General features: G+C 39.3%; 2 protein-coding genes across 3 annotated transcripts; one reads left to right on the forward strand and one right to left on the reverse strand.

Moving 5' to 3' along the window:
- Positions 1 to 1,110: 1,110 nt before the first annotated feature.
- Positions 1,111 to 6,208, reverse strand: LOC141912622 (F-box only protein 30-like). 2 transcript variants are annotated; one of them, XM_074803928.1, is made up of 4 exons: positions 6,175 to 6,208; positions 3,598 to 5,479; positions 2,940 to 3,096; positions 1,111 to 2,190 (listed from the first exon to the last, which is right to left on the reverse strand). In XM_074803928.1, exons 2-4 carry the CDS (start codon positions 5,394 to 5,396, stop codon positions 1,939 to 1,941), a joined length of 2,208 nt encoding a protein of 735 aa, XP_074660029.1. In that variant the 5' UTR covers positions 5,397 to 5,479; positions 6,175 to 6,208; the 3' UTR covers positions 1,111 to 1,938. The 2 variants fall into 2 exon arrangements, with proteins under 2 accessions (XP_074660029.1, XP_074660028.1); XM_074803927.1 differs by having other exon boundaries at positions 6,091 to 6,208.
- Positions 6,209 to 12,615: 6,407 nt separating this feature from the next.
- Positions 12,616 to 23,709, forward strand: LOC141913293 (GTPase KRas-like). The gene is made up of 7 exons (XM_074804785.1): positions 12,616 to 12,766; positions 15,414 to 15,462; positions 16,539 to 16,567; positions 17,813 to 17,897; positions 20,286 to 20,428; positions 21,390 to 21,550; positions 22,136 to 23,709. Exons 1-7 carry the CDS (start codon positions 12,736 to 12,738, stop codon positions 22,196 to 22,198), a joined length of 561 nt encoding a protein of 186 aa, XP_074660886.1. The 5' UTR covers positions 12,616 to 12,735; the 3' UTR covers positions 22,199 to 23,709.
- The last annotated feature ends 2,138 nt before the right edge of the window (positions 23,710 to 25,847 follow it).

A 25,847-nucleotide genomic window follows, 5' to 3' on the forward strand; every position in this document is an offset into this window, starting at 1 on the left:
TGTTGGTACGAGTAAGTCAAAAGTCTTGAGTTCGCCATGTCCCCCAAGTAAGGCGAGTTTTTACTGTACGATGTAGAGGCATTTTCAATTATTTCAACTTCCGAGTCAAGTAAAATCACATTTTATCGAACTGACACGAGTGAGCTAATAATGTCTTAACATTTATATGAATTTCTATCTGTGAATAGTTTTAAACTATATCAGTGCAGATTATTTTGTAATTTGCTTTTTCAATCAGTAGTAAACATCGTCAGACGTTCGAGATTCTTAAATCGAAGCTTCTCTTCTGTTCAACAGCCAATCACGTATATTTGTAACATTAATGTCAATAAATTCATCTGTTACATAAAAACTTGTTTATTATGTTGATTACATTGACAAACACGAAACAGCTTGTGGACTTAGTCACTGTGGGTGACATTCTAAATTCAATGAAATCCTATCTATCTTGTATTTGTTTCTGATCTCATTTCCACAAAGTAAACAGTCGTTCTTCCAACCTGCAGCACGAGTGTCAACTGATGATGTAGTTTCCTGCATGTCTTTTGTCTTTAATGAATATTTTACTACTCTAGATGAAAGTGGACACAAATCTGATCAGGTCTGTACGTCTTGGTCCGACTTGAAGCAAAATTTGATGGGTGGTCCACATGCAACGTTTTTTGTCCAGATTGCATGGACAAAAAAGTCCCATCAGTCTCGAATGGCTACGATTCGGAGAATATTCTCAGACTTAAAAACAATTGCTGGAAACTACTCAACTTGAATTGTAGTAGAATTTGTTTCATAAGAGTAAATTAGGGTATTTACATTTTAATTGGGGAGAGGACAATAGTAGTTTGTATTCTACATTGATTATTTACTCGTGAAATATATCACAGAAGGAAAGAAGTGCAAGTTTATTCAATGTTTCGGATGAATGATCATTAAAAAATGATAATGAATGATTTCATTCTATTTTAAATCGGTACAAAATAATTGAAAAGCAAGTTTTCTAAGATCGATAAGGGAGTTTTTTTGCTAAAACATATAAAGAATATCATAACCTATAAAAATATAGAAATAACATTCAAAATTGAATAAGGATTCATAGTTTATTAGAATTAGGCACTATAATAGAGACATTTATAATCTGCACAAGTGTTACATATTCGCCATACTTATTGATGTCAAATAGATAGATATAATGAACCATCGGAATACAACCTTTTCTTTAGCGGCAGTTTGTTAGGTTATACCGCAGATGTGTATATATCATCAGCACTGTGATCCATCAATGGCATTTGAATCAAATCGAAAAAGAACAACCAATGACCATATCTTACTTGTCTTTTATTGAGCATTTTCTAAATCATTATTTCTTTTAACAGCTTATCGTAGCATAGATCAATTATTTAATTCTCAAACTAGTTTAGAAATTTTATTAGAGAACATTAATTTCAAATATCTCGACTAATCATTACATAATCAATCTACATGATAATAAATACATGATGAATAATGAACTGAAAGTTTGCCTCTTGCCCGCACTAGCGCCGAGGTGCCATCTTGGTAGAGATCGTGATAGAACAACCCCGGTACTAGAGTATCAAAATAAGTTCTAAATTTGATCGGTGAATTTTCAGTATCTCCTTATTCTAAGGGTTTTACAATTGTTTTAAGTGCTGACTAATAAATACCCTAAAGCGCGGTAAATAATTAGAAATTTTTTGAAAAATTCCAGCCCATTTCATCAAATAACAGGCATCCACTTTCACGCATCCACACCGCGGTGCCGTGTATCGTTAGTAACTTATATGTTACTGTATTTGACAGGTGCTACCATCTTTCATTAGAGATAAAAACTTATTTACGAATTACATCACTTGCGGTGCACTAGCGAAGTCAATCGCTGATTTATACACCGCACTGTGGTGTAGACACACTTAATCATCCACATTAATCAACTACATCATCGAAATTCAAACTAGCATACTGTGTTTCTAAATCAGAATTCTGCATTTCTTCGGCCTGAGCGAACAGTTTATCGATAATATCCACCGGCAGTTCACCGGTCATCGGAAACAAATATGGCCGCTTACGAATTAAACGCTTGTTGAATAAGCATTGTTTCAAGTGTTCCCCAATCGGTTGATAGTCAGTGAACTTCCATTCGTCAACAGGAGTGAAAACCGTACTGAAAAACCACCTCTGAAAATATAAAACATAGGCTACAGTTCAATCTATCTCTTTACCGAGATAAAACAAGATCATTTAACCCTTAAGTAACTGTTATACCCTTTCAGTGCATCTGCACTGTAGTGCAGTGTATAAATTGGTGATGGACTTAAGCTAGTATGCCGCATCGCAGTGTATAGATGTTATCAGTAGTTAGTTTTTAGCCCACTTGGGACTTAAGTCCCAGCGGCCTATTGCGCTCACCTGTCGTCCGTCGTCCATCTGTGCGTAGGCAGAATCCAGTTATTTTGGGAAGTTTTGAAGACGCTTCAATGAATCGTCTTTATATTTGGTTTGTACATGTTTCTACCCTAGATACACCTTCTGCCCGAAAACTGGCCCAGTCAGAATCAAGATGGCCCCCTGGCAGCCATTGTTGTTCGCCAAAACGAGCACTTTTTACATATTTGTTAAGTTTTCAAAGTAAATTTTGAAAACCCTTTGATCAACATCTTGATCTTCACATAAGTTTGTATCCTTCCATGGTGCATCAGCATGAGATAAATTGGGCCTGGCGTCCCTGGATCCCTAGCTATCTCGATTGAAAGATGGCAGCACCTGTCAGTGAGATATTAGCAACTAACGATACAGCGGCGTAGCAGTATGCCTGTGTTATTCAACACACTGGGGTGGATATATTTTTTAAATTTTCTCCTGCACTTTCGGGTATTAATTAGTCAGCACTGAAAGGGTTTTAATCTATTCGCGAATCTATTCATCACCTTAAATGCAATTTTCCATACGATTTTATCATTAGGCGCTTGCTCTCTCTCCCAGTGCGGGATCACAATTCCTCGGTCTTCCAGAACTGAACAACAAACGTCTCGTAGTAAATGATTCGTCATCGCGAGATTATTCAGACTAAAACCGTCTAAATACCTGTCAGGAAATAAGAGTAAAATATGGTCATATATGAAAAATACCGATGAATGAAAAATAGAAATGCTTCCCTGAGCGAGTGGTTTGTTCAATGTTTCAAGGATGTAGGACTTAAATATTAGCTGAAGGAAACATGAAACTAAAAGTCTGGGTCCAGTAGCACAAGTCATGACTTCAATAACAGTCAGTCTTAAATTTTAAGACTTTCTTCCAAGATCTAGGGATCATTCATATATTGCGTACACATAAAATTTGAATTTTTCAACCCCCCATGCACACACAATCGGCCATTTTTTCATAAACATTAAGCATTACAGTATGCAATTGCACTTACCCCTCCTCCCATTGCGTACGTACCAATGAATGACCCCCTACTTAAAGCCTTGACTTTGCAACTGATCAATTTTTTTCCACAATAAGAACCCACGATAATATATTCAGATGAAAGGCAGAACTTTATTTTGTAAGGAGCCGACATCGATTCTCCAGTGAAACTCGTACCTGGTTAAGTATCTGAGCACCTCGAATGGAAGAGTCGTTAAGGTCGAGTCTCTGCCCGAAGTTTTAACAGGCGATTTACTGGGGCGATGTAAGTGTACGTTAGACGCGAAGTTATACGAAGTATAGATTTCCGGAGTCGACTCCTTTGAACGCGAAGGACTCCGCGATCGACTCCTCGACGGTCCGCGGGTCGATTTATAATCGTCGCAGTAACCGTTACTTCGACCGCCGCCAGACGGCGCCGGCAGCGATTCAATCGAATCATCCGCGACGACCGAGGTTTTAATTCCGAAACTTTCCAACGTCTGGCTATAAACGACCGTCGAATCGTTGGGCGCGGGTTGAAACCGACGGAACGAATACGTACAGCCGTACTGAGCGAGGGGACATCTCTGTTCCATCCAGCCGTTTATACCCGAGTGAACGTCGCAGTGAACGTTCTTAAAATGCCAGGCGTATTCGTCGCGTCTGAACTGTTGAGCGCACAGAAACGTATACATCGAACACGGCTTCGCTTGATATCTCGTTATAGATTCGATATACAAATCTAAACCTAGTAACTCGTTCAGAATCATCTCCATATTAGGAGGAGGTTTCGGCACCTCAACTTCGGACAGAGTTTCCTCAGTATTCGTATCCACAGCCGTCAGATCCCTAACATCATTTTTAAGATCCGGCGATAAATCGAATCTTCGATCGGTTTTTATTGTATCATCAGCACAAACAGCACCATTTTGAATTTCACAATTACGATTGTCTTTTATCATACCAGGCAAAGCAAGCTCGGTATCTCCGGGATCGGCATCTGCAGAACATTCTCCGGGACTCTCCGGCCCATCGTGGGAAGGATCTCCCAGACTCACCGGCCCACCATGGGAACATTCTCCAGGACACACCGGCCCGCCGTGGGAAGGTTCTCCCAGACTCACCGGCCCGCCGTGGGTAGGTTCTCCCGGACTCACTGGCTCCTCGTTCCCAGTCTGTTCATCATTCAAATTATCACAGAAACTATAATCATTTAAACTTCCCGAGTTGCTATGTGCACTAGTCGCCTCATTCTCCGGTATATCCTCTAAAGCGGTATCGGGACTGGTCAAGGTCGCGTGGATCGCAGTATTGATGGCGACCGTCAAACTCTCCGTGGTCTGCATCGTCGCGCGGTATAATTTACTACAGATACTACGCTGTAACCCGGGCGGCATTTTAGCGCGTTCCCACGGCGAGTCGCTCTCGTCCTCCGACACCGTACGCGACGTATCGTTCGACGCCGGGTCGGTGTCGCCCCCTAGCGAATCGTCTCGACTATACGACAAGTGTAGCGGAACGGCCGGGTATTTCCGAGTCAGCGTATTCTGCAAAACCCGTCGCGTTTTTCGCGGAGCTTTCATCGATTCGTTCAACATGCGTTGATCTCTCATCGCCAAGGCGACGTCCATTTGTCCGAATCGAGCGTGTACGTTGTTCTGCGAGAATGGCACGCGTATCTGCCTCTCTTTCGAATACAGCGGCCATCGATTCCATTCCATCGTACAATAAACGACGCTCGCCGGACAGCGTTCTAAATGAACGCCGAGTTCGCGACGTACGATCGCGACCGGACATCCGTTCTCGTGGTTGATGCAGCGCACTTTCTCGTTCGCGCAGAGTAAAGCGTGTTCGGTTTGTTTACACTCGTGAAATCGAGCTCCGCATTTACACAAACAGTTGATAATCCGACAGCTCGCGTTCGACGCCGGTTTCTTACAGTTCAGATTAAAACATACGCGACAATGATCGTGTTTACACATATCCGATTCCATTGTGATCGATGATGGTGACCGGCCGGCACGGCGACCCGCACGGCGTTAAAATAATTCACTGATTACTTCACCCATCGTCTCTTCTGAAATCGGAAATAAAGATCAGTTTTATCAGGGGATCTTCAGTTATACTTCCATTTAGATTTCGATTTAGGCCTACGCCTAGAAGGGACAGCTGGATGGTTGTCCGAGTCGCCAGAACCTGCCAACGTGACACAACACAAGGTAATAGGGCCTAACTTTTGTATGAAATGTAGTTAAGATCATCATCTTTCCAGTGGCTCTTTAGTGTTATTAAGGATTAAGTAAGGATTATGCTTAGGTTCATCACAAGTCAGCAAGTTGTTGAGGGGCTCCCCTCCACCTCCCTCCCCTTCTCCCGAGTCCCAATCCTCTCCCTCCCACCACCACACGGGCTCATATTTGAAGTTTGGGGGTGAACTGTAGCTTAGATCATGCATCCAGTATCCCAGGTACTAGGCCTATATATATAAAAGAATTTATTTTTTTTTAATTTCAAGATTTCTTTTAACATATATATTACCAGAGGGATACTGGATGATCTAAGCTACACTAACAGTTCACCCCCGGCCCCAACAAACTTCAAATACGAGCCCCTGTCTGTCTGTGGATTTGATATGAAAATGATCCACCACTCCTGGAATAGTAGACGTAGTGAGATCAATCCACTCACAATAGTGGCCAGCGATCAGTCAGTGATCGCGGATCCACTCGATCGCTGGACTAGGCGTACGAGAAGTCAAGTTCGCTCTCGAACCTTATATCGCAGTTCGTCAGTTTTCGACGTCCATTCTCTCAATTGATAGTTCATATGCTTATTGATAGATGGCGGTAGAGTCGCATATAACTATTGAATAGGAAAATGCGGACCTTGGATTTACAGATGGATGACACGTGCATTTTTGCTATCAATCACTTGTTATTGGCGAAATAATAAACAAATGAATAACCTAATTTCTACTACACTTGAAAATACCAACTATCATTATTACAGATATTGCCTTCTGTTGCTGTATGATAAAAAGGTCACAATAGGACGTGCACACACGTGGCCCGACTGATCCAGGTCATGTGCTGCGGGGATTTGAAACAATTTAGAATCATTACACTGAGCAACAAAAATTCGTTCGTTAGAATTTAAGAAGCCCGGATTTTAGTCAGATCTATAGAGCACCATCTGGATGATTGAACTACGACCATCGTAAGACGAGAAGATACACAATATACGTCATGATGATAAAAAATCCCACAATAAACGAAGCAAGATTGAAAATGTCTATATCAGAATGATTATATTTGAGATGCGACGTTTCAGCTAACAACTGTTTGTCATCATCAGGCGTACTGGGAACAAAATAAGATAACAGGATATTTATACAAGAATATGACAAATGATTAAGATTAAAGGATTAAGATTAAAGTATACACAACAAAAACCGGAACACTAAGGAAGAAAACAAAGAAGGCGAACGACAAACTAGGGGAAACAAGGGGATGTAGTGCGAGATTTGAGTAATCTAAAAACCAAGCCCGGGGGGTCAAAGGCAGACAAACTAAGGGGTAATCAGACAAAAACAAAAGGCAAGAACATCAAAGGGATAATCAAGGAATGAGTGAGGGAGAGAGTGAGTGGAAGTGTCAAACGGAGGAAAACAAGCTGGGTACAAGTGAAGCGAGAAATTGAGAGATCAAAATATTGTGAGGAGAAAAACCGTTGTTCAAATTAACACATTTATCCATATTTTCAATAATAAGGCCAGATTCCATAATGTGACGTTTGGTTTTATCGGGACAGGGAAAAATTATAGCGGCATTATCAAAATCAAAATTGTGACTTGTTTCATAAACGTGATTAGCTACTCCACTCTCGGGTTTGAAATTTTTGAAGTCATTTTTATGTTCTCTGAGGCGCTTGTTCAAATCACGCCCAGTTTCACCAGTATATATTTTATTACAGACTTAACAAGGGATTTTGTATACACCAATGTTCAAAGGTTTCGTTTTGCAGGAATTGTGAGTTGTGTTATGGCTAAGTTTATTATTGTAAGTGAAAACGGGCTGTTTGTTAAGGAGATGAAGGGGGTTTTTGATTTTTCCAAAAAAGGAACAAAAGGTACGACGATGGGCTGTTTCTGAGGGCGTGGAAACTCGAGAATTACAAAAATGGGTGCGACGGGCTCGTAAAAGACGATAGTCGTGTAGACCAGGGAAGTATAATACACTTCCTTGTGTAGACTAAGCAATTGTGGTCTCGCAAGACAGTCCACAGGTACACTGGTCCACAGCCCCCAATGAGGAAGCACTGTCCAGCGGTGACTTTCCCTAATGCGAAGAAATAACGGAAAGATCTAGTTTGTGCGATTCAGGAAAAATGCAAGAGTCGAACATAACACTAATCCGTGTAAACTGTAGTGAAGATCGAAAGCCCCACAATATGTTGAAATTTATCAAAATTATCCTATGCTTTGCTTTGTTACTTCTGTTCTGGTAGTCAACAGCCGAAACGATGTGGTTTTAATTTTGATAAATCTTATCGTATGAAATTCGAATTGTGGGACTTTATTCGACAACAATTTATTCATTGGACTCCAAAACTCGCACCATCTTTAACATAGTAGAAAGAATTCTACTGTCCGTAACAAGAAAGGCCAATGACCTACACGGTAATGCCTTCGGAAATCATTGAAGCTTATTTTGTTATTGGCGATGCAGCCAATCACCTGCTTCAAAGTCTAAGAGGTCATTTAAAAACTGGTGGGCGCTCGTATGAGCTATCATCACACTAAATGCTAAGTCTGTGGCCGGATATAACACCAGGACACGTTTTTCAAAAAACGAACTTATTTGAGACAAACGCTTCTGAACTGATAAACTATTCAAAAACCTGTTTGTTTGAAATACAACTCGACTTTCAACTGTTGATACGGAATTTTAAAATGACTTCAATAACTCTAATCAAAGGATCGATTAAATAAACTTTTCAAATCGCTGGTTCATCGCGTTACAAGGTTGCTGTAAGGTAGGTGGAACATTTATCTATCATCAGCGGCTGAAATAGATTTAGGGGAAAATAGTTGAACTAGGTTTTATAGGGGTTAGGTTAGGTTTACAGGCCCCTAGTGTCACAGCTACGTGGATTACAGCGATTACAGCACGGTCCGCAACACGAAGCAATGCAAAACAAAGGTGGTCCGAAGTGGTCAGGTAAGTCATATTTCAGCATGGACTTATAAACTAGAGTTGATACGTCCATGATTTCAGTGAGAAGAACAAGACCGATGAGCCACAGAAGATCGAACCGGAATTTGAATGGTGATGACAGAGTGGCTTGAAAAATTGCGACCTGTGCGGCATATGTTTTCTAATTATAGTAGATTAATAGAATAGAGATGTTGGTATAGTTAGTTACTTGACCATCGATTATCAGAACATAATTTCAATCGTTAATTTCTTAAAAATTTTGAATACATTCACAGATCCCCGCTAAAAACTTGATAGGTTAGGAAAGTTTAAAGGTTATTTCAAAAGTTTGTGGGTTAGGTGATTGACTATTCGTTTAGTAGTCCATGGTTAGGTGCGATTTGGACTTGGACTCGACATTTTTTTTACAAAAGACGATCGACGTTACTTGAACTTGCAACTGGACACATGGAGAGTAGAGCTGTTTGGACTAAGAGGCCCAACATCGAATATAGCCGTGTGACCCCTCAAAAAACATCTCAACAAAATCCAAGAATAAAACAGATAAACTAAAAAACAGTAGACAGATATAATAACACATTAGACCAAATTAATTCTGTTTTCACAGATAAAAACTAACACCGTGCACTAATCTAAGCCGCGGCAAATTTTGCGCGATTTTTGATGTTCTCGCGCTCTTTAAAAATATCGTGCCATCGTATTTTGAAGACATCCCACGAAATTTTGAAGTAATATCGCGCCGTTTTGAAGTCATCTAGCGTCGTTTTACCTAGAAATCTACTCCTGCCGTTTTATTTTGAAGTCAACCTTTCGGCCTGTCTTTCCTTAACCTACCGAGATATCTCGGTTATTTTACAAGTTTGCGGGTTAGGTAATGGACTATATTCGTTTTATAGTGATAGCTCATCTCGGCAGGGGCGGATCTAGGGGGATGTTGGGGTGTCCGGACCCCCCCCCCCCTCAACTTTGAAGTGCCCTCAAAAATGTCGCCCCATAATTATTTGACCAAGTCTTTCTACCTATAATATTTTTTCAACGCATGAAATGACTGAGAGCACCTACTTAAATGGTGTAGAAGTATTCGGAGTACGTGGTATTTCGTAAAAGTGCCTTTTTGTCTCATTGGACACCGCCCCCCCCCCCCATGGAAAATCCTAGATCTGCCCCTGCTCGGTGAAATTGTTCAGAATTCTAACTCACTCGATTCCAGCGATTTGGTTTTTCATTTCAGGATGATGAAACAAGCATTAATTCTAAATATCGAGCCATTTTGTTCTGAAGTCGTCTCGTGACGTTTTATTTTGATGTCATCTCGCGCAGTTTTATGTTGAAGTCATTTCGCGCCATTTTATTTTGAAGTCATCTCGCGGGGTTTTTGAGCTAATCTCGGTGAATTCTAACTGGCTCGATTCGAGCGATTTGTTTTTTAATTGCAGGATGATCAAATAAGCAGTAATTATGACCGCTACCAGAACTGATTAAAAGACCGCTACCACAACTGACTAGAATACCAGAACTAAGACTGCACTTAGAAGCTGCTTGCATGAACGTTTATGCTTGGTAAGTTTAATTCGGCTTCAGTTGTACAGTAAAGGCTTAGCATTCGGAAGTTGAATCATTGACCACTCGGCACACAACATGGGAACTAAATCTAAATTTTTTTATCAATATCTGATAAGAATATTTTGTTTTATTTTATCCTCAGCTTCTTCATCCCGGACACATCGCAGATTACTGCATCTTCACTCCAACATCCCGGTCACATCACACGTGATTGTATCTTCACTCCAGCATCCCCGACACATCACACGTGACTGCATCTTCACTCCAACATCCCGGACACATCACACGTGACTGCATCTTCACTCCAACATCCCCGACACACCACACGTGACTGCATCTTCACTCCAAAATCCCGGACACATCACACGTGACTGCATCTTCACTCCAACATCCCGGACACATCACACGTGACTGCATCTTCACTCCAACATCCCCGACACACCACACGTGACTGCATCTTCACTCCAACATCCCCGACACATCACACATGACTGCATCTTCACTCCAAAATCCCGGTACCATCACACGTGACTGTATCTTCACTCCAACATCCCCGACACACCACACGTGACTGCATCTTCACTCCAACATCCCGGTCTCATCACACGTGACTGCATCCGGTCACATCACACATGACTGCATCTTTACTCCAACAATCCCGGACACATCGCACATGACTGCATCTTAACTCCAACATCCCGGACACATCACACGTGACTGCATCTTTACTCCAACATCCCGGACACAACACACGTGACTGCATCTTTACTCCAACATCCCGGACACATCACACATGACTGCATCTTCAATCCAACATCCCTGACACATCTGCATCTTCATTCCAATATTTTATTAACAAATTACATCGTGAGATACAATCAAACTTGCCACGCGTAGAAACACATTATGGGATGTATGGACAACAATATTCACCATACAAAGTAGAAGTCATGATGGGAAATTAGAAGAAGAACCAAAATAAAAGGAAAAAATTTGAAAGGGAAAAGAAAAGAAAAAATAGATGAATGCATACATCATTCACATGAATCCATCCATCGATATACATTACATAGTCAAATATTGTCAAAAATAATTTTCACAAATGAATTGAGCCGTCTTTGATAAAAGTCTGATATATTGATAACTGAGGTGAAAGTATCAACATCGCCATACAGTAAAAATCGACACTTATTTCTCATAATTGTTAGTGGGGTGAAATAAGTAAGGTTTTCCGAAGCGTTTAGAAGATTACTGATACAAAGAAGCTGGGCAAGCTGGTTACTCTTAAGAAAGAAATGTGAGGTGGTGTTCATTCCAAAATCCCAGACACATCTGCACATCACAGTTGACTCTGTGGGATGTTGGATTGAAGGTTCACTATGAGATATTAGTATGCTGTGAAAAACCGAAGATTCAAACTCGAGCCCATTTCTATAAAATGAAAAACGAAAATTTAGGATTCGAATTCTTATGAGCCCATTTTCGACGCCGAGGAAAACAGAGGATTCAAAGCCCACTTCGCTTGGACACAAGAGGAAATCCAGAAGATCCAAACACGCTGTGGAACCAGAGGATTCAATTTAAACACAAGCCCATTTCTCTTGGACACATAGGGAGATGGCAGAGGATTCAAACTAACTAACCCTCACAGCCTTTCCGAGACGAGGACTACTCGTGATTTGTGACAGACAAGCGAATACTTCAAGATTCGACATTTTGGAATAAGGTGTCGGGAATGATATTACATCTACTTCGGGGGTTTTCAATCCAAGATTTATATTCATTGTTTATAGGCCAGTACAGGTACAGTATACAACGCATGGTAGTGAACCAACCTTGACGATAGTTTCATATGGTTAGTCAAAGTTTTCAGAGTAAAGTTTATTTCAGTGTCAATATGTACTGTACACTTCACAGCTAGGTTTATAAAAGTCTGACTATTCTAAAATAAAATCAGTTCTTCATATGTTAGCAACCGACGGAGTTGACTTCTGTCCGTCTTTCAGTGTGGGGGTGCCGCGTCTTCATCGCCACCCTAGGATTAGGAAGAGGCTTTCTAATGGCAACTAAATTTAATGTCAGTACCACGATCATTGTATAATATGAAATAAACGCCGATCGTGCATGGGTGTCTGAAGTTAGTTATTGCAGGGTGAAAACAGCACCTGCGGTTCTGGGTCGCGCGTCTTATCAATAAAATATAATTGCCATTGAACAATAAACTAATTTAAAGTTGGATTAATCAATAAAATACTAAGTACCAACATTCACCCGAAACTTTGCGCGACATTCCCCTTCGTGGGGTACCGTACTGTGGCGTCATCTAGTTATAAACCGAGAAACGAACGGGTGATTATTGAGCTCGATTTCTGTAGTATTCAGTGTTAGTGTCGGAACTGGGTGCGATCGATAAAGCTCGTCGGTTCTCCAGTATTACTCGAGTCTGGGCGTTGTACACGGTCTCTTCAGTCAGTGTCTCTAATTCTGCCGTGTAATTTTACTGTTTAAACTGTGATTATGAACTAAGTACGGACACTGTGTGCAGTATTTCACTATGACGGAGTATAAATTAGTCGTTGTCGGGGGTAAGTTTTATTAGATGAAATATGCAAATCAAAACCGGCAGTTCGAACCAGATTCTCTAAATAATGATTCATTTTTATTTGAAAATTTGATTGATGTGATCATTTTTTTCCAGATATTGGCTTTGCATTTTTTGGTCTCTTTTACTAGTTCTGTTATGTTATTTTCAATTTTGTCAATTTGTAACTTACAATGTAAGGCGTAGGTCTATTATTATGTGCTTGCACACACAGGACGACGGTTGCCATAGATAATGCATCTGTGCATAGCTCCAGGTCCAGTGCAATACCAGTGTGTAGTACTGGGGTTGGGTTACCCCCTCCGGAATCCCCCTGTTGAGTGTCGGGTATAGCCTGCTCAGGGACTGGGCCCTAGGGAGTCTAGAGGGTAGCAGGTGAATAATTTAATTGAACTTACTAGATGATAAAGCAGATTTGATATAGAATACCGGGAATGTCTAGATTAATTAGGCCTTATAGGCTAGTAGTAGGTACCTAGGTCTAGTAGGGTATCTTGCTCGAAGGAAGGTGCTCTTATTATCTGCCCTGCTGGAGCTATATGAAAGAGGAGGATTTCGATATTTGTCGGTATCAGTGAGGCTGGGGCCAATCAATGAGAGGGTACTTCAATGAATCTACTTGCAGCAGCAGCATGCATTATCAACCAGTTACTAATTGCTGATCAAATAGGACACTGAAATTCTTGATGTATGCTTAGGCCTACTTCAGGAAGACTAACGTCAGGTTTAAATAGGTATGCCATAAACCTAAGTCAGACATAGACATAAAATAGACATAAGTCAGAAGTTCAGAGAGATACATTTTGCTGTTAAATGCTTTAGACCTGAAGTCAGAGAGTAGGGGGCTAGGTTTAGCCATCTAGGCTAAAGCAGCTGATATGAAGGGGGCTAGGTTTAGTCTTAAAAAGTTGCAGATAGGAAGGGGGCTAGGTAAAGCCATATAAAGCAGCTGATATGAGGGGGCTAGGTTTAGTCTTAAAAAGCTGCAGATGGGAAGGGGGCTAGGTAAAGCCACGTAAAGCAGCTGATATGAGGGGGCTAGGTTTAGTCTCAAAACGCTGCAGATAGCCTAATCAATCTGATAGAGACCTTGTTTGTTATAGGATTTAAGTTAGGTTAGTGTGTGTTGACAATAGGGATTATAACTGAGCTGTATCTACCATCAATAACCATCAGATTAATGATATTATATAATTATTTGGTGTATCTATTAGGAGGGTGTAATTTATTTTTATTAAGTGTATTGCACCTCATTCAACCACTGAGCTTCAATTTAAATGTATGCATATAGATCTGGTTTTGCTTGGATAGGAGATTATCTTTTTGAATTAATCCTAATCCTTGAAGACACGCATTAGTAAGATTGCGTAATCTTTCTACGTGAACTGACCCGTCAAACACCGTTTAGTAACATTTCGTTTCATACTTTCAATAAAAAGCAATGTTCATTGAATATTGAATGTATTTCCTAATGATGGGATAAGGCCTGTTGTTAAGTGTAGGTCAATGGAATTGAAATTTTGAAATTTGAGATGGAAGTTGATAAATCGAAGTCCTAACGCAGTTGGATGACTGAATTTGAATTTATTGAATTAGTCAGTGTTTTATATGTCCAGTACCTAAGGGGTGGGGAAGTAGGGGTCAATGTGATGTGCAGGACTTAATGTTTTCTACATCTGTAGTGAGTAGATTTGATTTGCACTAGATACTTATATCATAATACATTGATCAGTAATTGCTGTTCTTGAGGCTAGCTAATAGTGTAACCTGGATACAAATCTAGGACAAGCTCGCTGGCAGATTATATACTATTATTATGTATTAAGTCCTATGCGTTGAAGTTGACTCGTTTTACATATCAGATACCAGATAGGTCCTACTAACATTTGAGCAGATTTCAATTCGTGTCTCTTCAAAATGGTATTCAGAAGGGTTTTATAATCCTTTAATAACAGTCAATCTACAGCTGAAATCATTCCTGGAAATCGAGCAGCAATTTAATACAGTCAGGGGGTTGTATATTACTACTGCTGATTTTCCGGGAATATGATTTTACCTGAACAGCTCTTACTATAGTACACTATACGTATATACATAGCTATCACAATAGTCAGTCCATAAATAACCTTTTACCCTTCACAAGTACAGTTTTGAGTAAACACATATATATTTCTAAGCAGTGTATATTACGCTTACTGTTATTGGCCTTATAACGATGAGTCTTGATGAGTTGACTAATTTTTACGCTGTAAATGACGCACAGAAAACCAAACAAGCCACATTCACCGACATATAATGAAATAGCCTAGATTTGATTCTCGTCGAGTTATTGATATTCATTAGTTTAGGAATTTATTTTAATATTCTATCGATCAGGGGTGAAGAGCCTCTAGTTGGGTGTGGTAGTCGTAGTGTTACGCAAATAAACAACAAATCGCTATATAGAGGGTTTAATATATAATATGTGTTTGAAAAAATTCTGAATTTCTTGCATAATATTTCAGTATTTGTAAACTCTCGGAGGCTCTCTCTTGATTCAGTCAGTCTGTGGTTCACTCCACTCTAGCGTTACAGTGTCTTGGATATATAAAATTGAAATTAAATTAAATGTTTCTCATATATATTTTCAGCTGGAGGCGTTGGTAAAAGTGCATTAACAATTCAGTTGATACAAAATCAGTAAGTATCGATGGTCACCTACTGGAGCCCGCAGTGACCCCCTGTATACCTACTGGAGCCGTAGTGACCCCCAGTACACTAATTGGAGCCCGCAGTGACCCCCGGTACACCTACTGGAGCCCGTAGTGACCCCAGTAACCTACCGGAGCCCGCATTGACTCCCAGTACACTAACTGGAGCCGACAGCGATCCCCGATACACCTACTGGAGCCTGCAGTGACCCCCGGAGCTAACAGTGACCCCAGAGCTAACAGTGGTATACCTACTGGAGCATGAATTAACCCTCAGTTGACCTCATTGACCCTAACTGGAGCCTACTCTCCTGTCCGGTAAAACTCTTCTGTTCAGTACCACTCTTTTGTCCGGTATAACTCTCATGTCCGGTACCACTCATGTTTTCCTGTGTTGTCCTGGTATGATTAGCATCTGTAACCACGTATTTAGTATTCGATGCTGGTTAACGCTGGTTAGCTCCGGTACTTCCGGTTATAATGTTATTTCCTGTGTTTGCTGCGGGAATGATTGGGTAGGTCGAAGGGTTGGAGGGATTACTGAAGGCTTCCTGACTCGACTGGCGATGCACTGAATTCTGAGTATCGCGGTAGTCCAGCTGTTATTGGGCAAGCAGCAGTGTAGATAGGTCGATCATAACTAAAACATAAGCAGCTGATTAACCATAAAATTCAATTGTCTACTCGTACGAACTCTAATTTTTTTCCCGGCTCCGCGCATGCAGGGACGCAATTCATCGCTCGTTCAGTCATTACTAAGTCGGATCTCTAATTAAATCCCTAAGAGACTAGTGCGGAATATTTATGATGCGGTCGGTTAGAGAGAGGAAAGAGAGGAAAGATGCCGATCGGAATAAAACGTCATAAAACGCTGCGTCGACTATGATTAAAGCATTAATGTGTCGTCGATGGTTTTATCTTTATAAACCAGCACGCGGTACGGGGTACGGCGGTTTAAACCGGTTTAAACCTGTAACACGGCGGCTACTCATCTTCACTATTAAAATACATACACTGCTTATTATCCGTGTATTTATTATATTCGACGTTTTTTATCTTTTTCAGTTTCGTCGAAGAATACGATCCAACGATCGGTAAGTCATACGAGACGGCGGTGTACACGCGTATCCGCGAACACGCGTGGGCCATGAATCGCTCTACGTTTTTATCCAACATCCCCCGTGCTACAAGGTGGTGCGCTTAAAAAAAGAAAACGTTTTATATATTATTTATTGATGTATAAATGTAATATCTAATAGATTTATTCGTCGAGTTATCGCGATCGATATAACGAGTTATTTTTGTCTAAAAGTCGTAGCTTTATCCACCGTTGTATATCTAAATACGCCTGGGAGAAACGGTGACATTTAAATGTTGTAACGTTTTTTTTTGTTTCTTCCACGCAAACGGCAACAAAAATAAAACGTTGAACGTTGGATACCGGTGTATCGTGTCATATCTGATGATGAAAAACTGAGAGAATCTGCACGAGATCTCCTTATGACATCTTTGTGATTCAATTCATTAATATTCTGTCATCGCGTTGAACGGTGTGATCGGGGGGGGGGGGGAGGAGGGATTTAATGGCGACAGCGAAAAAGTTAAACTCAAATTTTTTAGCTTAGTAGTTGCCGTTAGTTACTTTGAACGTTTTCATTTCAAACTTTGCTGTTTTAAGCTTTAACGTCCTCGTTGAACTAGATCCAAATAACAGTTCATTAATAAAACACTACCCCGGTATATCCATGTTGTGATGATATAAAGAGAATCCTACAGTCATAACGAAAAAACAAAGTATCACGTCTGATTACTTGATTAGTCTCTGTTCTGGATTGTATATATATATATATATATACGTTTCATAATTTCTGTTGTGACTCGGTATTCCTGGAGATGACTATTAGAATATACCAGTAGTTGAAACGTCGAATAAACTACAACAAGCTCGAGGAATACAATATTCCTGAAAATGACTACTAGGATGTAGTCGAAACGTCGAATAAACTATTAGCTCAAGGAATACTGGGCCCAGTTCCACAGTTCTGAGTTAGAGTTAAGGTTAGTTAATTGTCAATGAGTTAACTCAAGAGTCAAATCTTAACTCAGAACTGTGGAACTGGATCCTGTATTCCTGAAGATGACTATTAGAGTAAAGTCGAAATGTCGAATAAACTACTAGCTCAAGGACACATTTTCGGACTTCATTATTGTGGGATTCTCATTATATTTGGATCCAGATGGCAAATCATTTGATAAATCTCCACTTTGGACTCAATTTCAGTGTAGAATTAACCAAATACCGGTAGAAAGAATAACGATTTCATGTTTTTCAATTTCAGAGGATTCGTATAGAAAACAAGTGGTAATAGATGGTGAAACATGTCTACTGGATATCTTAGATACAGCAGGGCAAGAAGAATACAGGTAGACCTTAATCCCGGTACCTCGACCTGCCGGTGCAGAAATATATAGCCCACATCTCGAGCAGTGTCCTTGGACCCCTGATTTTCGGTGGCCTGAACATCCCTTTTTCGATTATCAACATTTCTCCGTGTACTGTGCGATATAGAATCATTTCATCGATTGTTCGGCCAGAAATTCCAGTCATCTAATCTAAAAACAGTCGCGTTCATGAAATATAACATCTTTGAACTAAGTGGAAAACAGTGTTTTGGACCGCTGCTAACTACAATTGGAGTTTTTTATTCTGGATAGAAATCTTGATCAGTTTTCGCACACAAAAAATAAAATTAGTATCAGTTAGTTTAATGTTATGGTCATATTCGAGATTCAACACAAAAATGGTGGCAGAATCTTAAGACCTCGCTAAATTTGATATGAACGTAAAAAAATTGATTAAAGACTCTCTTCACAGTCTATGTTCAGTTTATCAGTGTATAATAATATATATATAAGTAATGTATATGTAGAGTAGTCTATGTTGAAGTTACATGAACAGTTGTTATTTTTACAACTGCTTCAAAATTGGTTTTTGAAAACAGCTTGTAGCAATTAATGTTCACCGTTGCGATAACTTTAAACGTTTATAGTTTTTCTATCGATCGTGGATTTTTTTCTTCGAAATGACCCGACTTCGGCTAAGTCTACCGTAGTATGTACGGTCCAGTGGTGTAATATTGTTGATATATATAAATTCGTTCTCTAACCCTATATTGATATATTACCGAGGTTTATGGACACCTGTTTCGTTGGATAATCGACCTCGTGCTTCTAATGGTTTACGCGATTGTTTGTGTTGTTTCTCGTTTTAAACCTTATTCTCTCGTCCGTGAAACGCGAGTTTAGTTCAATCTCAAACCTCAGTTCGTTCTCGATCAGTCTTAACGTAAATCGGTATTAGGCGGTACCTGAATTGAATACCTCTCAGGGGGCCTGGATCGGTTTTACTGGCAGGTTTCCAGTTAAAGGTTTTTATTATCGTCGTATGCGGCGGTGCGAACTTTGTAATATTGATTGTTAGTAGTCTCGGTCAATCGAGGGGCCACGTTTTCACCTGAATTGTTTTGGACTATGTACTTACCAGGGGACATTTGATAATTTTAATGATGATCTGATAACTGCGCAGCTGTTCTAGTATTATTATAGTACGCACTTACATACAAACATCTAGGGCTTCTACCGCAAAGACTTTAGTAAATAGAACCGGACTACGTGACCACTATTTGGGAGTCAAATCTCAACTTCTAAAAGATAACAAAACGCTCTCTAATAACAACTTGAGATAAATGAAGAAATCTCACACTTCGAATTAAATTAGGCCTATAGGATAGAATTTATTATTTTGAAACCACAACGTTTCAGCTGTTGACTAACAGCCATCATCATTCCACCTGATGATGGCTGTTAGTCAACAGCCGAAATGTTGTGGTTACAAATTGATAAATTCTATCGTATAATTTAATTCGAAGGGTGGGATTTCTTCATTTATCTACAGTGTACACGGATTACAGGCCTAGTGTTTATTTGACGATTAAAAAGCCTGTCCATAAAAGCCTGTTTTCGTTCGTGGACATTTTAACAGTAATAATAGTAATTTGTTTTTAATCATTGATCAAAAACAAATTACTATTATTATTGTTAAAATAAGTTTAATTTAAACTTATCAGGAAATACAAAATGTAATAGTAACAATAGTGAATCAGTTTAGGGAAGCAGTGAAAGCCTAGAGGCTGTACTGGTCACTGCATTTTAATATGTTGATTCTCTACTAACAATTCTTACTTATATCTACATCAGTACAGAAATCATCTGCCCGGATGTTGATAACCGATGAATGTCGTCTATCCACAGGTTTTGGGTTGATAATTTCACAGCAGACGCGGATCTAGGATATTTTGTAGGGGTGTGGGTCCAGGGTAGTAAAAAGGGACCACATGAAATGTTACTGTAATGACGATGCAATACGCATAACATCATAGCCCTTATGGCCAACGATCGTGAGGGGGTACTTGGCGATAGAAATGTTTTGAAATCTCGAGAAGTATGTGGCGAGATTTCCGGGAAGTTGAATAATGAAATCCATGAAATTAATCATTAGATACAAAATACCGCCACCACAATCACAATGCGGAGAAAATACCACTTCTGTTTGTTCTATATTCACCTTAATTGAAAAAATGTTACTTAGGATTTCTTTTTGGGTCCTTCAAATTTAGGGGTAGTCCGGACTACCTTCGGCCCCTCTCTAAATCCGCCCCTGCGCAGGTATTCGTCAGATATTCCCAGTCTGGATTTTCTACTGCGTCGTAGTTGTGTCTCTAATGTCTGATGTATTTCTGTTTAATTTGACAGCGCTATGCGTGATCAGTATATGCGAACCGGTGAGGGCTTCCTGTGCGTATTCGCTGTCAATAATACCAAATCATTCGAGGACATCAGTCAATATCGAGAACAAATAAAACGTGTTAAAGATATGGACGAAGTACCGATGGTCTGTAAGTATTAAACACCCTCCCTTTCCCATCCCCTCCTCTCCTCTTGATAGTGCCCTCGCTCTGTCGTATGTAAGACTGTTTAGCTCATGTTAGACACTGAATCCTGGGACCAGTTGGTTGAAGCTAACTACTGTCCGTTCAATGGTATTTCAATTGTCACTATATCGACTATCCACTCGTGAAATCGGACCAAATTTTTAGCAAGTGACCTCAAATACATTTTATTACGCGCTGTTTCGGGAGTCGCGGTCAAACTGTTTAATTCCGATCAGTAGAATACAAATTAATTGAAATCCGGATATTTATTTATGTGAAATATGATTTTCAAATCGGATCTCTCATGAACTGGCTGAATTATATCGGTTTCAACAAATCTATAGTTTGAGCAGGTTTTACTGTTGTTGTAAACTACCGGTATCCATGGATTCTGTGTAGACTGTTTAACACGTCTTCATCTTATGACAAGTTAATACGTATACATCTCCTATACTGAAATAGCTATAATAACCTACATATCGACTGGTCAATGATGATCTGCGAGTATAAATGAGTAGCTATTTATAAATCTATTGTAAATGCCTTGTGTCAACACCCTATACTTGTCAGCGAGCCTTGCCTCCCGGTTCTTCTTCAGGATTCAGTCCCACAGTTGTGTGAGTAAGAGTTGACTCATTTTTGAATGAGTTTACTCTTTAAGTCAAATTTGAACCTATAATACCCGTTAGATCGGAACTGGATCCTGCAGTCTACAGCCATATATATCCCTTCTAGGCATTCGCCGGTCACTTATCGAAAGCGTCGATAGAATATCAGCATTTATTAAGCTGATTTTCCAATTGAAAATATCTCGTTGTATGTCCTGAATAACGTCAGAAGCTCAGAGTATCATACGTATGAAGAATGGTGATAAACTATCGATTCGTTCGTAATTTCAGATTTATTTCTTGTCTGTTTATTTCAGTGGTCGGTAATAAAGTAGATCTTCCAACCCGAACAGTTGATACCAATCAGGCTCATCAGATCGCTGATAGTTACCATATTCCTTATGTTGAAACGTCGGCTAAAACTCGACAGGGGGTCGACGATGCTTTCTATACCCTCGTACGAGAAATCAGAAAATTTGTAAGTTGAAAAAAAATCGTGGTTTTGTAGACTGGGTATCAAAGTTGTTACCCTTAGGGGTAAATCCTCAATCTGGGTGACGACTACAATAGTGAGAATGAGAAACCACTTAATAACTGAGAAATAATTTTTGAAATCTTCTCTAGGATTACTTTGCCTTTGCCTACTTTGTCTATGCGAAACTCAGCTCTGAAATATTTAAATGAAAATATCAAAACCTCTGATCAGATAATAAGATAATATAATAATAACCCACTATATACAGATTGAAAGTTTTTAAATCGAGGATTCACTCAATCAAAAATTAAGATGACACAATGTTTCGATCTCACCTTAGCGATCATCAGGAGATCATTGTAATACCTGATGATGATCTCTAGTGCGAGATCGAAACGTCGTGTCTTTTCATTTCGATTTTGAACGAATGAATTCTCGATTTTAAAAATTTAAATCTTGTTATCTGTTCTCTAAGTTTGTGTGTGGTTATTCTAATGGACGAGATATCGTATGAGGTTTATTCGAAACGATATCTCGTTCTCGTCGTTCCGTCGATATTAATACCAAGTTTTAAATGTATATTTGCAGAAAGATCGTAAGATTAAAGAACGAGGAAAGAAACGCAAGAAGAAATTATGCGAATTATTGTAACGTCGTAAAACTGTTCAAATGGTGCCACTCTTTTATTTTACTACAACAACTAGAAAGAAGAATAATCGCGATCGTCAGAAAAATGATTGTCTATCATCTGAAATGATTGTCTATCTGTCGTCTATCACAACGTCAGCAGCCACTGGACTCAAGAGTCACGCATGCACAGACCCCCGGCAGATCGCCTGCAGCCCGCCGAGGAGTCAACTCACTCTCATGCAGTTCTATCATTCATCATCATACGTAAATAAATGGAAAATCAAAATTCTAATTAACCATAGTGAAAAAATAGGAAAATACCTGTCATACCTGGCACAGCGAGCTGAATCATCCCTGAATTACAGTATTTTGTTAGTATTTTATCCTGAGAAAAATACTGATTTGATTGGTGTAGACAGAAATGTGAAAGATGTAAATGAAGATCTTGAACGTCCATTGATAATTGATTAATTCAAACATTTTTCTGACGGAAAAAATTTAGTTTGTAACAGATTATCAGGCAGCCCGGGGTGTAAAGGGCAGTGGTCTCATCAATCCTGTAACTGTTTCTTTTATGCCATTAATTGAATTATTGTTGTCGTCTTATTAAGTTTTTTTTCTGTGTTTCAAACTGAAAATCACAGCAGTCCCTGGCATGTGAGGTTAGTTCCGGTGAATCCACATTTTTGAGATTATTCACTAAATTTCTGTGTTGATCGTTGTTTTTTTTTTTAATATCTTGACCCACCAGCAGCACCTGCCAAGAATGAACCAAGGGGTTTGATTTTGAAATCCGAAATCGACGTACAGATATAGTTGCGTGATCGGCAGTCGAATTTACAGGAATTTCTTTTTAAAGCGAAGAAATACGTAATCGAAAATTTCAGTTCTGGTTCATTCGCACAATCAGCTTTTTAAACATTCTCGGGGAAAGTGATTTGAGGGTCATTGCGTTCACGTTGGGGAGTATCCACCATTCAGAAACCTCTAAAGATCCTGTTTCGTAGTTTCGTCCATCGCACAATTCGTAAAAATCAAGTGTCCTCCACTCTCTCGGTAAAACTCCACGTTTGTTTTCCGCATGTCTCAATACACGTTTTCCGGTTGCATGGATTGACGAGATTGACAATTTTGTCCGACTATTTAATCTTAATCCGCGTAAGGCGATTGCTAGGAATATGTATGAAGCCATCACACTTTTGAGCGGTTCTTTTCAAAGTAGCTCCAGTGACATTTTCACTTTTATATGAGAAAATGACTCTCAAAATAAGAAAATAATGCCGATATTATTGATATATCACCTAGTATCACTCTTATAGTGATATATCAATGATAGTATTGCTACATCATCAGTTATATCGATATATGATAGATCAATGGTATTATTGATATATCATTGTTTATATCGATGTTTGAATTGATAGCTATGGTTCCTCGTCGATATACCGTGTAATGATAATACATGTCGAATCCATTCTAGAATTGTGTCTTTCATATAAGTTTTAAATAATTTTTCACGTGAATTCACGACAAAAGGATATTATTATTATTAATATTATTATTATTATTATTATTAATGTCATGTTCCTGTGAAGGTTTACGTAGGATTTTAAAACTCGTATCGAACGTCGTATATCGTTAGAATTTGTCGTAGCTATTTTATTTTCCCGTAAATACCCGGTAATTTGTGAAGAACGTAACCGTTTTGGTTTAATCCCCGTGCTTTTTGAATAGTGATACAAGCTGTTATTGTCGGCTCATGTTAAACCTCTAAATACTCAAAAATTGCTGTAATATGTATGAAAAGTGAAGAACGTTTGTGCGCTCGTTTGTTTTTAGGGGTCAGTTTCGCAACCGATACGACCTGCGATGACGTACCTTCGTAGCCATTTGAAGATCTCTTTCCTCATTCGTCTGAACATTGTAATGACAAACAAACACCGAATCCATTTTATAACTGATAGTTCTAGTTAGTTTGAAGTTTGATGATAGATATTTTTGGTGGCAGTTGCGGTTTATATTGACCCTCTCAGGATTTAGTTCATTTAAGAGTCAAATTTGAACATTGACTGTAAAACTGAATAACGACAGGCGACTGATTTGTTTGTGCCGTGGTTTCTCTGTATGACTACAGGCTCCTGGTTTGACTTGCTAAAATCTAATCATTTCACGACGACTTACGCGAAATAGTTTTGCGTATAAGTTGTATGTGGTTCAATTAAAAAAAAAAAACTTAAGAGTTAGAGTCACAAAATAAAACCTTCGTACTTTACTGTTAAGTACGACGAACTAGAATATAGAAGACGTGATTACAGAAAATACCTTTTGTCTATATTCTAATTCATAATTCGCTATACGTCGACTGCAAGGCGCAGAAAAATATCCTACAAGTTTCCGCAGGAATTTAACATATTTATCTAATCTGGCAATTCTATGCGCTGAATGTCGACAAAGGTTACTGAGCATGTGGCTTATACAACTGTAAATCGATGAGGCATTTTCGAAGAAATTTTAAAATTAAATGACTCGTTAGGCGAGATGTCCTTAGGCGAATTGAACTGAATTGCGTTTTCATTTTTTTTTCGAACGAGAGCTGGTATAATTAATAAGATGGCACACGGTGCATTCAACAGACGCACCTCGCAGTAATTATTGATATTCGTGTTATTGATTATTATTATTATTTTGTAAAAAATGAAAAGTACAAAAAAGGAGCGAATTATCAGAGATCGGTGATTCTCTCTTCTTGTATTAAAACCTGTACATGCATGTAACCAGCGCGCACATTTGTACATACTGGCTTTTTAAACTAATATCTGTAAACATTAGTTTAGTTATAATTTTGTCGGCGACGATTTCGACTTCGAAGTCCGTATCATGATTAGTGAGTCGGTGTAAGTTTTTCGACGGATGTCGTTGAAGGCGTTATGTGAAGACCGGGCCGTTACTCGATGAAAGCATTTCTTGAGAAGTGACTATTTTTCGGTAATCTCATTTTTGCAGAAATTATCATCATTGAATCAATCGTTATCTGTACGTGCGACTGAGGGCTCCATATACGGTAAATGATTAGCCACGATCACGCGGAGACGATTTGGCCCGGGCCAAATTCGCACAGATCAGGCCCGAGTCAAATTTTTGGTCGGGCTCGGGCCCATTTGGCACCCGTGTGAACAGTTGTTCCAGGCCATAAATGCTCGTGTGATCGCGGTTAGTGTATCCATAATATAACAAATATGCCGGTATTACGTGGGGGTTCAACTCTATGGAATTACCGTTTATTAAACCAGACCCAGCGTACAATAGATTACATACTCACGCTGAATAACTATCTATGAATCTTGTTTCACAAATATCTTGAGATTTGAAGAAGAAATTTTCGCGTTCGTTTCGGTAAATCAAAAGTGAAGCGTACCGAATTCGAATGCCGGTGTACAAACGTGATTACCGAGTTGAATGCACAATAGGAGTATTAATAGTCGGCTATCAGGATTTACTCGGCAAATTGCCGGATCGATTCCACGTAGAATAGTTTTAGTTTTATTAGAAAATTCCCGTCGACTGATGTTACTTTTTTTTTTTATACGAGAAAAAAACTTAGTTCGCTTCGTCGAGAATAACAATAGCGATTTAGATATTGATGAATTAATGTTTTAGTTATGCTTGTGTC

This window comes from Tubulanus polymorphus, chromosome 11 (assembly GCF_964204645.1).
Source record: "Tubulanus polymorphus chromosome 11, tnTubPoly1.2, whole genome shotgun sequence".
NCBI lineage: Eukaryota > Metazoa > Nemertea > Palaeonemertea > Tubulaniformes > Tubulanidae > Tubulanus > Tubulanus polymorphus.

Bases quoted from the DNA above. Each gene is read 5' to 3' on its own strand.
- LOC141913293 (XM_074804785.1), top strand. From the start codon at position 12,736: ATGACGGAGTATAAATTAGTCGTTGTCGGGG. The intron at 12,767-15,413 runs GTAAGTTTTATT...ATATATTTTCAG, and splicing joins TAAATTAGTCGTTGTCGGGG to CTGGAGGCGTTGGTAAAAGT. The intron at 15,463-16,538 runs GTAAGTATCGAT...TATCTTTTTCAG, and splicing joins ATTCAGTTGATACAAAATCA to TTTCGTCGAAGAATACGATC.
- LOC141912622 (XM_074803928.1), bottom strand. From the start codon at position 5,396: ATGGAATCGGATATGTGTAAACACGATCATTGTCGCGTATGTTTTAAT. The intron at 3,097-3,597 runs GTACGAGTTTCA...ATTTCCTGACAG, and splicing joins GTGCTCAGATACTTAACCAG to GTATTTAGACGGTTTTAGTC. The intron at 2,191-2,939 runs GTGATGAATAGA...TTATATTTTCAG, and splicing joins TATGGAAAATTGCATTTAAG to AGGTGGTTTTTCAGTACGGT.